Source organism: Populus nigra, chromosome 5, assembly GCF_951802175.1.
Source record: "Populus nigra chromosome 5, ddPopNigr1.1, whole genome shotgun sequence".
NCBI classification, from domain to species: Eukaryota; Viridiplantae; Streptophyta; class Magnoliopsida; order Malpighiales; family Salicaceae; genus Populus; species Populus nigra.
The window spans coordinates 3,536,164-3,548,399 of record NC_084856.1 but is presented as its reverse complement, the minus strand read 5'-3'; the positions used below and the strand labels follow the sequence as shown (position 1 = coordinate 3,548,399).

The 12,236-nt window shown below is 36.4% G+C and overlaps 2 protein-coding genes across 3 annotated transcripts; one reads left to right on the top strand and one right to left on the bottom strand.

Annotated features, from left to right (window-relative positions):
• Window positions 1–235: 235 nt before the first annotated feature.
• LOC133693932 (probable inactive patatin-like protein 9) lies at window positions 236–1,957 on the bottom strand. Its single transcript, XM_062115316.1, has 2 exons — window positions 685–1,957; window positions 236–592 (listed from the first exon to the last, which is right to left on the bottom strand). Exons 1-2 carry the CDS (start codon window positions 1,612–1,614, stop codon window positions 386–388), a joined length of 1,137 nt encoding a protein of 378 aa, XP_061971300.1. The 5' UTR covers window positions 1,615–1,957; the 3' UTR covers window positions 236–385.
• A 7,502-nt stretch (window positions 1,958–9,459) lies between these two features.
• Window positions 9,460–11,724, top strand: LOC133694154 (uncharacterized). 2 transcript variants are annotated; one of them, XM_062115613.1, is made up of 3 exons: window positions 9,460–9,645; window positions 9,721–9,787; window positions 11,164–11,724. In XM_062115613.1, the coding sequence occupies exons 1-3, from the start codon at window positions 9,602–9,604 to the stop codon at window positions 11,353–11,355; spliced, it is 303 nt and encodes a 100-aa protein (XP_061971597.1). In that variant the 5' UTR covers window positions 9,460–9,601; the 3' UTR covers window positions 11,356–11,724. The 2 variants fall into 2 exon arrangements, with proteins under 2 accessions (XP_061971597.1, XP_061971596.1); XM_062115612.1 differs by having other exon boundaries at window positions 9,468–9,645; window positions 9,718–9,787.
• The last annotated feature ends 512 nt before the right edge of the window (window positions 11,725–12,236 follow it).

Sequence of the window (12,236 nt, the reverse complement as noted above, 5' to 3'; positions counted from 1 at the left end):
AGTTCCATCTATAGCTAAGAGTCACAAGCACGAACATTTGGACCACAAATATTTACGAACATTAATTATGAAGCTTCAACACAAAACTTTTCGCTGGCAATAGAAACACACAAGGCCATCGTCAATTATAAATTTATTCCATGTGTTTAATGACGGTGATATTTATCTTATGTGATAAATTAATTTGCTTCAGTCAAAGGAGCTCCCATTTGATGCGTTCCAAGAGGAGGAGACAGAAATATAAGATGGTCTTAAATTATTCAAGGGTCATAATTACCCGCTGCTATTTTACTTCAACAAGAGACGGTTAACTAACTAGTTAAGTAAACCAAGATTGGTTAACATGGTTAAAAAAGACTAAAACACAAGGACTTCACGGAACTAGTTAGCGACTGTTGGCGAGAGGACTGACGGCGGAGTTCTTGCAAGGACTAGGAGGCAAACTACTCTTCCCTGAAGCAACAAGTCGTTGCACAAAGCTCTCTATTCTTCCGGCGTTGGTCTCCGTCAATAACCGCTTCCCACCAAACGGTAACGTTTCCACTCCTCTCTCCTTTAGCACCTCCTCCTCCACGCTCGCTAATCCGTTTGCCTACCCACAGTTAACTCCGTCAACAAAGATCACGCATAGAAAATGGAAATCACTAAAACTTGATTTTTTTTCTTCAAAAAAACAGTAAATACCTGAATTCTGACGTAATCATTACGGTTCCAACAGAATGCGTTACCCAGCATTTGGTCAACAGTCTCTGAGACTCCGTCGAGCACAATGTCAACAACAGACGACGTCGAGCACTCGCCGTTATGACGGAGCTTCCTTCCAGTCAGCGATCCACTTCCATTTCCTAATGACAGAACCAACAGATCCTCTACGCCATTAACGGTGGGGAAATCACGCTTGTTGTGGAGCACGTGTGTAACTGCCGCTGCTGTTGGATTGTTCATCACGAGACCTCCGTCAATTGCGGAGCACGAGGTTTTGCCATCAACTGACGTTAAGTTAAACGGCTTGAAGAGGCTTGGAGTCGCTGACGTGGCACGGCAGACTTTCCAGAGCTCGAAGTTAAAACTTGGTGATTCGGTCGCGTCTGCTCGGGAGAAAACAAAAGGAGCAGAGCTCTTTAGGTCAAAGCAAGGAACAAGGAGAGGCTTACACGTGTCCTTCAAGGTCAAACTAGCTCCATCATCCCTCTTCAACGCTTCTTTCAATACTTTGTCCATGCTCTTACCAGAGAACCTCCTGCGGCGGAGGAGGAAGCCACCGTGCTTCGCTTTGAAGAGGTCGGAGTTTTTGTCGGCAACAAATGCAACGGCGTCTCTGGCAGTGAAGAGCGGACGGCCAGAACCATCGTCGGCGGCGAGCATGGCGGCGAGGAGAGCTCCGATTCCAGTGCCAGCAATGATATCAAAGAAATCGGCGATCCGAGCTTGAGGATCGCCAGTTTTGAAGCGGATCTGGTCCTCAAGGTGGATGAGAGCAGCAGCGGCCACAATGCCAGTTGTGCCTCCACCATCAATGCTTAGCACTCGCGTTTTCTTGGTGGTTTCACAGTGCGAGAGCCATTTCTGCTCCAGTTTGGAGAAGATCTCTAGCGTTGCCTTACTAAGGTCCATTTCAAGAGCACTCTCTCAATACTTGGGAATGCAGCTGCTCTTGCGTTTGTGTGTGTAAATGAAAGTGAGAAAGAAATTGTGTTCCTGAAGTTTGCTAAAGGGGCGTGTAGTGAAAAACGGAGTCACGTTTAGTAGATAAAAGGCATTAATGGCTGCACAATGCACGCTCTTTCTATATCAAAACCTCTGGCTTTTCAAGTGGACGAGATGGATAGTTAGTGAGTGAGTGAGTGAGTGAGTGGGAAGAGTGTCCCATTTCTCTCTTGTTACTCTCTGTGGGCTCTGTGAGTTGTGGAGAGTTGAAACAGGGACTGAATAGGAGGCGTGCCAGTGAAGGTGGTTATATACGCGCCACTTCTTGTTTTATTTTCTTTTTCTTTTATTTTTGCTTACTAGGGCTAGGGGTTTACTTTTGTGTTGTGAAAGACTTGCTTACGCGGATGGACTGTCCTTGCACGTGCAATCAAGGGTGTTCCTATCGGGTTATGGGAAGGAAGCGCCAATCTCGGCTTTTAACTCGGCTCGGCTCTCGCTTTAACTGCTATTATTTGTTCATCACAGTGACTGACAGGGCACCACTACAAGACTGTCTTTTGACTCTCTTGGCCAGTTAATTTATTGTATTACTTAAGAGTTAAATTTCTATTATGGAGTTATTTATGGTTTATGTTTAGGTTGGACTAGACGTGCATCCGCACCATGAGAGGGGTTATATTATTATTTTTTTAAAATGATGTTTAAGTGCACAATGGGTGTTTTAAGGGAAAAAAAATATTTAACAAATAAACAAAACAATCTATTACTTTAGCTCAAATTTTTTTTTTTTGGTTTTTAGCATATTTCTTCTCATATTAAAAATGTTTTTATTCTTTCTCATTATTTTGTTATGGTAAGCTGGGTACTATTAAGAATTTTTTTATACTATGATGTACACAAAACTAATTAAATTTATTAAAATAAAATTCACCCCTTATCTGTCCTAGATAATTTTATAAAATAATTATTTTTTTAACTAATGCTTTAAACTTCTAAAAATAAGAAAATACATTAAACTTTTCTTTTAAAAAGTATACTCATGTTCTTCTACTATAATCATCGATCAAAAATAAAAAATATAGATTTTTATTAAATGAGCATGGTTTGTATATGACCACACACGTTTGTATGTATCTTTTGTAGAGGTTGACTTGCTCTGGATGTGGACTTCTTTAGAAAGCTCTTAGGAAATTGCTTGCCCACCAGACATCCTTCACGCAGTTGATTTAGATATATAATGGATGATAGACCCCTCGATATCTTTTTTGTGTCATCATCTTCAAGCTATCAAAGTTTACATGATCAGGTCTCATATGTTAAAGCCAAGTCCTATCTTTCACATATGTTTTTAATTATTTAGGCACATATATCTATATGTTTAGCAAAAACATTTTGTTTTTGTTTTTTATCATGGTTACCTTTGCAATCATAGCTTAATGAGTATCAAGCAATGTTAAGGTACAATTTAATTTTGATCTCATAACCCTTCTCCCATAATTATCCCAAACTCAATATATTATTTTTTACAATAGACATCACCATTAAATTGATGACTTCTATTTTTTAATTGTACAAGAATCATACATTTTATTTTAATGGAAACCTTTAAATGATTTATGAATATAACATTACCTTTAATTGATTCATCAAGCTCCATATGCTTGTTTATATCTTCACACATGTGATTGCTGACACCATTGTCTAGATACAACATGTTCTCTTTGGCTTACTTTTTTAATCATGGACTATTAATAGGGTGACTTCTTTCTTATTTTCTAAAAAAAGATTGGCATTCTCCTCGACCTTTTGGCTGGATTCTAACAATCCCCCGCATAATGACTCATCTTCTTACAATTGTAACATATAACTTTTGTTTTGTCAAACTTGGATCTTGGATTACCATTGTCATATGAACTGATCGAGTAGTTTGTTTCATTCGGTCGACCAATTAACCAATTAAGGTTGCCCCGACCTCCTCTTTTAAATCTGTCTCTTCCTCCTCTTCCTCCTCTTTCTCTTCCTCTACCAAGTCATTTACCTTCCTGGCTATATCCAGAACCATCTTACTTCTCTTTTGAATAGTGTTTTGAAAAGAATATTTATGCTCTCACGTCTTCTTAAATGTCATTAACCATTTCTTAAAAGGCTTTTAGTTTTCTTATAAGTCCTTAAATAGTCAAAAATTTATATTTTATGATTTTTCTATCACGACCACCACATTATATGACTTCTTTTATAATGAGTGTAAAATCTTTTTTACCACAAGTGTTTCCTTCATCTTCCCATCATATATCTTTATTTGATTATAGATGGCCAATAGTCTATTAAAGTAATCTGAAATACTCTCTGATTAAATCATATGTAGCTTTTTAAAGTCATATCGTAACTTTTATAAGTGTACCTTTCTGACATTGTTAACTTCTTGATTTGATTGTTGCAAAAATTTAATGCTTATCTGGTGGTGGTTGCATTAGTCACTATCTTAAAAGTGACATCATACATATATTGGTGGATGATTATAAGTGCTTGTTGATCATTCCTTCACGTCTTTTGCACGACTTCTTTTTGGGGTGAAGTCAATGTTGCTTTTTTTATAGGTTCCTCAAAGCCTTTTTCAATCATTTCTCACACATCTTGGGAACCTAACCAAGTTTTCACACGAGTACACCATATGTGGATATTAAATTGGAAAGTTTGTATCGGTCATGTCAAACAATAAAAAACAAGTTCTGATACCACTTGTTGGAAGAAAAAATAGGTGTGATGGGTGTTTATGGATAGCAAAGCAATAAGCAAAACAAAAGAATAAGAAAAAAGATTTGAGAGGAAGAGAATCTTATTAAATGTTCTCTCTTGTGTATTTCTCTCTACATATACTAATCAAGCTTCTAATTAAAGTCATTTATAAGCCTTGAGTCATAAACAAGTAAGAAATTAAACTACTCAAAGAAAATCATAATCTGAACAATAAATATATTATGCCAACTTAACCAGTTGATTCTTACTAAATTAACCAACCGATTTATTTAATTCAACTGGTCGACAATTCCTCTATTTTTCAGAAAAAACTAAAATCTAGTTTACTTTCAACATGTGAGTCCAACTTGGATCATATGGCTCGAAGGGTCTTGATATAACAGAGGTAATGACAAAAAAAATGTTGGGTCCAACCAACGCTTAAGCAAACTAGCTTGTGAGCTTAGTGCCATCATTAAAGAAACTAATGATGAGTCCCTCAAAAAGGACTCGACATCCTAATTGTTGTTATGTGAAGCTTTTATCTAGCTTGATAATGACAATAAAAACTTCAAATAAAAATAAAATTGTTTGACCTTTTAAGGCTGACTATGTTGCTGCAAATTGTATAAGCTGAAATAGGATATGTTGCATTACATAACCTGAATTACAGCTGCTTCACTTATAATACAATTTGGTTTTGATTGTTATGCTACCAACTACAATTAGATCCAGATAAGATTACAAAGTATGGAACACGACTAACATTCTTTTATTTTAATAACATACAATACCAAAATAATATTTCATCAAATTGCAGAGATCTACAACATTAACAAATCCTAGAATGTAGAAACCACATACACACGCACTGTTTGTTTAATAACGAGAAATAAAATCAATTAATAATGGACCTTGAAAAATTAATTATTTAAAAGATGGGGGGAAATAAAGTTAAACAGTTGCAGTAGCTCATTTAGTTAGTCACCAATATGAAAAGTTCTTATGACCAATCCACTCATTGGAGTCGAACATGTTCAACATTTTGTTTTTGGAGTAGAGAGAAGCTCGTTGGATTCTGGTATAGAAAAAATGTTATTGATAACATTTTCAACCATAAAAATAATTAATTTTAATGTTAATGAACTACATTTAACCAAAAAAAAATTGAACTAATGTTTTCTTTTTTAAGGATCAAGCATCAGTCTCACCAACCATGTAGAAAGTTACCTTAAAGATTGCAGAAAAAACCATAATTATCCTAAAGAAAATCACCATTGCACGTGATCTGCACCCTTTTGCAAAATTACGACCATAATATAATATGTTAAGATTTACCAAGAAAGAAAACAAGGCATAAAAGGAATTACGACCATAATATAATATGTTAAGATTTACCAAGAAAGAAAACAAGGCATAAAAGGATAGAGAATGAAGAGGGTATATATATACTTTTATTTTATTTATTTAATACACAATATTGTGTTTTGGTTAGTGTCTTATGAAAAAAATATATATAAAAGAGATAAAATTATTTGGTTGGAGGGATGGAAACATTAATATGAAATAAATTTATCTATAAGATAATTTTAAAATGAATTAATCTCATTTTAAAACAATATATACAGAGAAAAATATTATTTATTCTATCTCAAGAAAATAATCAAATACCAAAACTCAATAAAAAAATCATTCAAATTACATTTCTCATAATACTAATAATAATAATAATAATTCGCATTTCCCAGGAAGCACAAGAAAATCCACTTATATTAAGCAAATGTTAAGGCCCAGATCACAAGCCCACCAAAGAATGTTGTGGCTACTTGCTAAAACTTAATCTAGAAGTTTATCTGGGACAGCTGTAGAGACTGATAAATGGATTTGCCCAATAGGAAAACGTATTTATTCTGTAGCCCGCGTCTAGAATATAGAATTTTCTAGCCTTAGCAACAGTTTAGAATTATAGCAGGCGTTACTTTTTAAATTATTTTTTATTTAAAAATTAAATCTCAACGTTAACATACCAAACAATCTAAAAATATAAAAAACAATACACAATATATATATATATATATATAATTTAAAATAAAATAAAAATATTTAAAAAAAAAAACACACTTTCCTGCCATGAAAATAAACGTGGCATTACTTCTCCTGGAACTTTCTTATCCACAATCCATTCCTTTTCCCCCTCCTGTTGACAAGCCAAGACCAAGCAACCCCATTCTCTTCAACAGCAGCACCACCGACACCGTGGTCCATTCCAATCCAAACCAAAGCCCTCCTCTCCCTCTCAGGTTCTCCTAATCCCCACCATCTTCTATATATATAATATATGTATGTATTGTTTTGCACATTTCAAGCAATGAAGTGAAGTAAAGTTATTTTTTAATTTTACAGGTTGAGTCCAATACAACTGATCTACTGCGCTGCTACTAGAGTGTCTTTGTGGAGCTCTTCTGCTTAACTACTTCAGTCTCCGGAATGGCAATGAAGTGAAGTAAAGTTATTTTTTAATTTTACAGGTTGAGTCCAATACAACTGATCTACTGCGCTGCTACTAGAGTGTCTTTGTGGAGCTCTTCTGCTTAACTACTTCAGTCTCCAATCCAAACCAAAGCCCTCCTCTCCCTCTCAGGTTCTCCTAATCCCCACCATCTTCTATATATATAATATATGTATGTATTGTTTTGCACATTTCAAGCAATGAAGTGAAGTAAAGTTATTTTTTAATTTTACAGGTTGAGTCCAATACAACTGATCTACTGCGCTGCTACTAGAGTGTCTTTGTGGAGCTCTTCTGCTTAACTACTTCAGTCTCCGGAATGGCAATGAAGTGAAGTAAAGTTATTTTTTAATTTTACAGGTTGAGTCCAATACAACTGATCTACTGCGCTGCTACTAGAGTGTCTTTGTGGAGCTCTTCTGCTTAACTACTTCAGTCTCCAATCCAAACCAAAGCCCTCCTCTCCCTCTCAGGTTCTCCTAATCCCCACCATCTTCTATATATATAATATATGTATGTATTGTTTTGCACATTTCAAGCAATGAAGTGAAGTAAAGTTATTTTTTAATTTTACAGGTTGAGTCCAATACAACTGATCTACTGCGCTGCTACTAGAGTGTCTTTGTGGAGCTCTTCTGCTTAACTACTTCAGTCTCCGGAATGGCAATGAAGTGAAGTAAAGTTATTTTTTAATTTTACAGGTTGAGTCCAATACAACTGATCTACTGCGCTGCTACTAGAGTGTCTTTGTGGAGCTCTTCTGCTTAACTACTTCAGTCTCCAATCCAAACCAAAGCCCTCCTCTCCCTCTCAGGTTCTCCTAATCCCCACCATCTTCTATATATATAATATATGTATGTATTGTTTTGCACATTTCAAGCAATGAAGTGAAGTAAAGTTATTTTTTAATTTTACAGGTTGAGTCCAATACAACTGATCTACTGCGCTGCTACTAGAGTGTCTTTGTGGAGCTCTTCTGCTTAACTACTTCAGTCTCCGGAATGGCAATGAAGTGAAGTAAAGTTATTTTTTAATTTTACAGGTTGAGTCCAATACAACTGATCTACTGCGCTGCTACTAGAGTGTCTTTGTGGAGCTCTTCTGCTTAACTACTTCAGTCTCCAATCCAAACCAAAGCCCTCCTCTCCCTCTCAGGTTCTCCTAATCCCCACCATCTTCTATATATATAATATATGTATGTATTGTTTTGCACATTTCAAGCAATGAAGTGAAGTAAAGTTATTTTTTAATTTTACAGGTTGAGTCCAATACAACTGATCTACTGCGCTGCTACTAGAGTGTCTTTGTGGAGCTCTTCTGCTTAACTACTTCAGTCTCCGGAATGGCAATGAAGTGAAGTAAAGTTATTTTTTAATTTTACAGGTTGAGTCCAATACAACTGATCTACTGCGCTGCTACTAGAGTGTCTTTGTGGAGCTCTTCTGCTTAACTACTTCAGTCTCCAATCCAAACCAAAGCCCTCCTCTCCCTCTCAGGTTCTCCTAATCCCCACCATCTTCTATATATATAATATATGTATGTATTGTTTTGCACATTTCAAGCAATGAAGTGAAGTAAAGTTATTTTTTAATTTTACAGGTTGAGTCCAATACAACTGATCTACTGCGCTGCTACTAGAGTGTCTTTGTGGAGCTCTTCTGCTTAACTACTTCAGTCTCCGGAATGGCAATGAAGTGAAGTAAAGTTATTTTTTAATTTTACAGGTTGAGTCCAATACAACTGATCTACTGCGCTGCTACTAGAGTGTCTTTGTGGAGCTCTTCTGCTTAACTACTTCAGTCTCCAATCCAAACCAAAGCCCTCCTCTCCCTCTCAGGTTCTCCTAATCCCCACCATCTTCTATATATATAATATATGTATGTATTGTTTTGCACATTTCAAGCAATGAAGTGAAGTAAAGTTATTTTTTAATTTTACAGGTTGAGTCCAATACAACTGATCTACTGCGCTGCTACTAGAGTGTCTTTGTGGAGCTCTTCTGCTTAACTACTTCAGTCTCCGGAATGGCAATGAAGTGAAGTAAAGTTATTTTTTAATTTTACAGGTTGAGTCCAATACAACTGATCTACTGCGCTGCTACTAGAGTGTCTTTGTGGAGCTCTTCTGCTTAACTACTTCAGTCTCCAATCCAAACCAAAGCCCTCCTCTCCCTCTCAGGTTCTCCTAATCCCCACCATCTTCTATATATATAATATATGTATGTATTGTTTTGCACATTTCAAGCAATGAAGTGAAGTAAAGTTATTTTTTAATTTTACAGGTTGAGTCCAATACAACTGATCTACTGCGCTGCTACTAGAGTGTCTTTGTGGAGCTCTTCTGCTTAACTACTTCAGTCTCCGGAATGGCAATGAAGTGAAGTAAAGTTATTTTTTAATTTTACAGGTTGAGTCCAATACAACTGATCTACTGCGCTGCTACTAGAGTGTCTTTGTGGAGCTCTTCTGCTTAACTACTTCAGTCTCCAATCCAAACCAAAGCCCTCCTCTCCCTCTCAGGTTCTCCTAATCCCCACCATCTTCTATATATATAATATATGTATGTATTGTTTTGCACATTTCAAGCAATGAAGTGAAGTAAAGTTATTTTTTAATTTTACAGGTTGAGTCCAATACAACTGATCTACTGCGCTGCTACTAGAGTGTCTTTGTGGAGCTCTTCTGCTTAACTACTTCAGTCTCCGGAATGGCTCCTCCAAACTCCCTGTCAAAACCGTTGTTGCAAAACAGGCAAGCATTTTTAGTAGATGTGGTGTTGTTATTGTGGTTATATATATATTGAAATTTTTATGTTATATTCAGAAGAGGAGTGATTAGGAATGCTACTATTGAAGAGATCGAAGCGGGGAAATCTTTGATTGAGGAAGATGCTGTAAGTGTGTTTGATGCTCAAATTTACTTTTAGAGAAGACTAGCATAGTTGCGTGCCCGTGGAGTACTTTTTGAATATTTTTGTATTTAATTATACAATAATAAAAATAGGCATTCGCATGAAATATAAGGAATAAAATTATGGTGGAAAAATGTCTTTTTAGTTTTAGAGAAGTTTTTTTTTTCCAGCCAAATATCATAAGGTTATGGATTTTGTAAATCCAGTGCTACTCATAATTTTAATTCCGAGCAAATCCATCCATGCTGGATAAGATTGAGGAATGGGTGCGTGTTTAGGTTAACTTGACTTTGTTTATGATTCTTCCATGTAAATGATGTGCTTGGTGTGTGTAAACATGCCATAATTTGCTTTTGTCAAGTTTTTGCTGAATCTTTATTGAGATTAAAGAGACCATGCTGTGATAGACATTGAGTAATTAAGTATTTCTACAAGAATTTTGACTGTACAATCTATGTGATGCATAATCTATTGTCAATCTCCTTCTGCTTACCCTATGCCAGTCTCAGGATGCCTTATCCAATCCTTGATCGCTTTGCTGTCGGCCAGTTAGTAAGGGAAACTTCCTTCAGCTAAGAACCTAGCTTATAAAGTATTATCATGAAAGATGCTCGATGCGATGAAAAGACAACCTTAATTTATTATTTATTCCTCTGTCGCTGGGCAAGTATTGCATATTTATAGGTTTAGTTGATTGCTTTTGATACTTTGATATGAAGAGAACCATGCCATACTTTGATACTTGACTCCACTTGGATGTAAGTGGGTCTATTTTAGTAAGGTTAAGTCTGATTGTAGTTTGGACAGGTATAAAGCTTGCGTAGTAGCGCTTGGAAATAATCAAGAATATAGAGTAAATTATGAGAAAACTTATGCTCCGATGGCCAAAATGACCACCATCTGCACAATTTTGGCTATTGTTGCTTTTTAAAATTGAGGTTTGCACCAAATGGATGTGAAGAATGCTCTTCTTCACAGGGATCTCAAGGAAGATGTTTATTCGTATTCATCCTTTACTTTCCACTCCTACTTTGACAGTGTGCAAGTTGCGTCATATGATCTCAAACAAGTTTCTCGTGCATAGTATGAGAAATTTACTTCTACCCCACTCAAAGTTTGCTTTTCTCAAAAGAAAATATAATGCGTCTTTGTTTCTTCACAAAACTTAAGTTGTGGTTGTCATTCTCTTGGTGCATGTTGATGACTTAATTATCATGGGTACTGATTCAACTCTGATCTCCCAATTAAAGCAGTATTTACATGACTCTTTTCACATGAAGGATCTGGGATTCCTTGTATATTTTCTTTGTCTAGAAATTACTGCTGATTCACATGGTGTTTTTCTGTCACGGCACAAGTATGCCCAGTATTTGGTGGCTGCTATTGGTCTCCAAGACTCTACCCCTCTTAATACTCCCACGGAACTTAATCTCAAGCTGCACAAAGAAGAGGGTGACTTGTTATCAGACCCTGCAACCTATTGCATGTTGGTTTGTAGCTTGGTCTATCTAACAATTACTACACTAGATATTTCTTATGCAGTCCAATAGGTTAGTCAGTTCATGGCCTCTCCTCGACACCTTCATATGGTTGCAGTACGATGAATCAATCATTCACTATGTTCATGGCACAACTTTGTGGTGATTTTGCTCTCCCGCTGGTAGTTCACTTCATCTTGTAGCATACAATGATGTTAATTATGCCGGGTGTAGTGACATTTGATGTTCTACTATGATTTGATGTATGTTTCTTTGCACGGCTATTAGTTTTTGGAAAAGCAAGGAACAAACCATGTTTCCAAGTCCTCTACTGAATCCAAATATAGAGCCATGTCCCAAGCTTGTGCTAAGATGCATTGGTTTTGAGGGCAGTTGGCTGAACTTGGCTTCTTTCTGGGTGGTCTTACTTCCCTTTATGCAGATAGCATTAGGGCCACTTTTTACTTTAGTCGTTTCATTTTAAGTGGTGTGCCGATGGACATGAACTGTCTTCCAGGATTTTTTGAATCTTTAACAAAATCCGATACGTTATGTAAATGTGCGAGCTTCCTGCCCAGGGCTCTATTTCGGGATGAACCGTCCATACCTCTCCAAAAAGTTACTTTTCTGAAAAGTAAACAGGATCTCGGTTGGATATTTTCTTCTGGAATGAAGGATGAAAGACGGGTCCGTATGAGTGCTTGCTATTCATTTGTATAGCACTGTTCTAACTTTTCTTGGAGGCTCCGTTTGTACACTATAGGTGTTCATTAACTTGAGGAATCATCAATATGATGTTGTTCTAAATGAACAACGATGTCAGATTTTATTCCCATTTGATTTTCTCAACATTCCTTCACCTGAAATGACTCGTGATACTGTGAGAGATTCTACAGGCATCAGATGGCGTGTGGTTCACCGTAGTATCTCCCTTCACTAGCACTCTAATTTGT

Excerpts from the sequence above, each read along its gene's own strand:
- LOC133694154 (XM_062115612.1), top strand. The coding sequence starts at position 9,602 with ATGGCTCCTCCAAACTCCCTGTCAAAACCGTTGTTGCAAAACAG. Across the intron at positions 9,646-9,717 it reads AAACCGTTGTTGCAAAACAG|AAGAGGAGTGATTAGGAATG; the intron begins GCAAGCATTTTT and ends TGTTATATTCAG. Across the intron at positions 9,788-11,163 it reads CTTTGATTGAGGAAGATGCT|TATGCCCAGTATTTGGTGGC; the intron begins GTAAGTGTGTTT and ends TCACGGCACAAG.
- LOC133693932 (XM_062115316.1), bottom strand. The coding sequence starts at position 1,614 with ATGGACCTTAGTAAGGCAACGCTAGAGATCTTCTCCAAACTGGAGCAG. Across the intron at positions 593-684 it reads ATGATTACGTCAGAATTCAG|GCAAACGGATTAGCGAGCGT; the intron begins GTATTTACTGTT and ends AACTGTGGGTAG.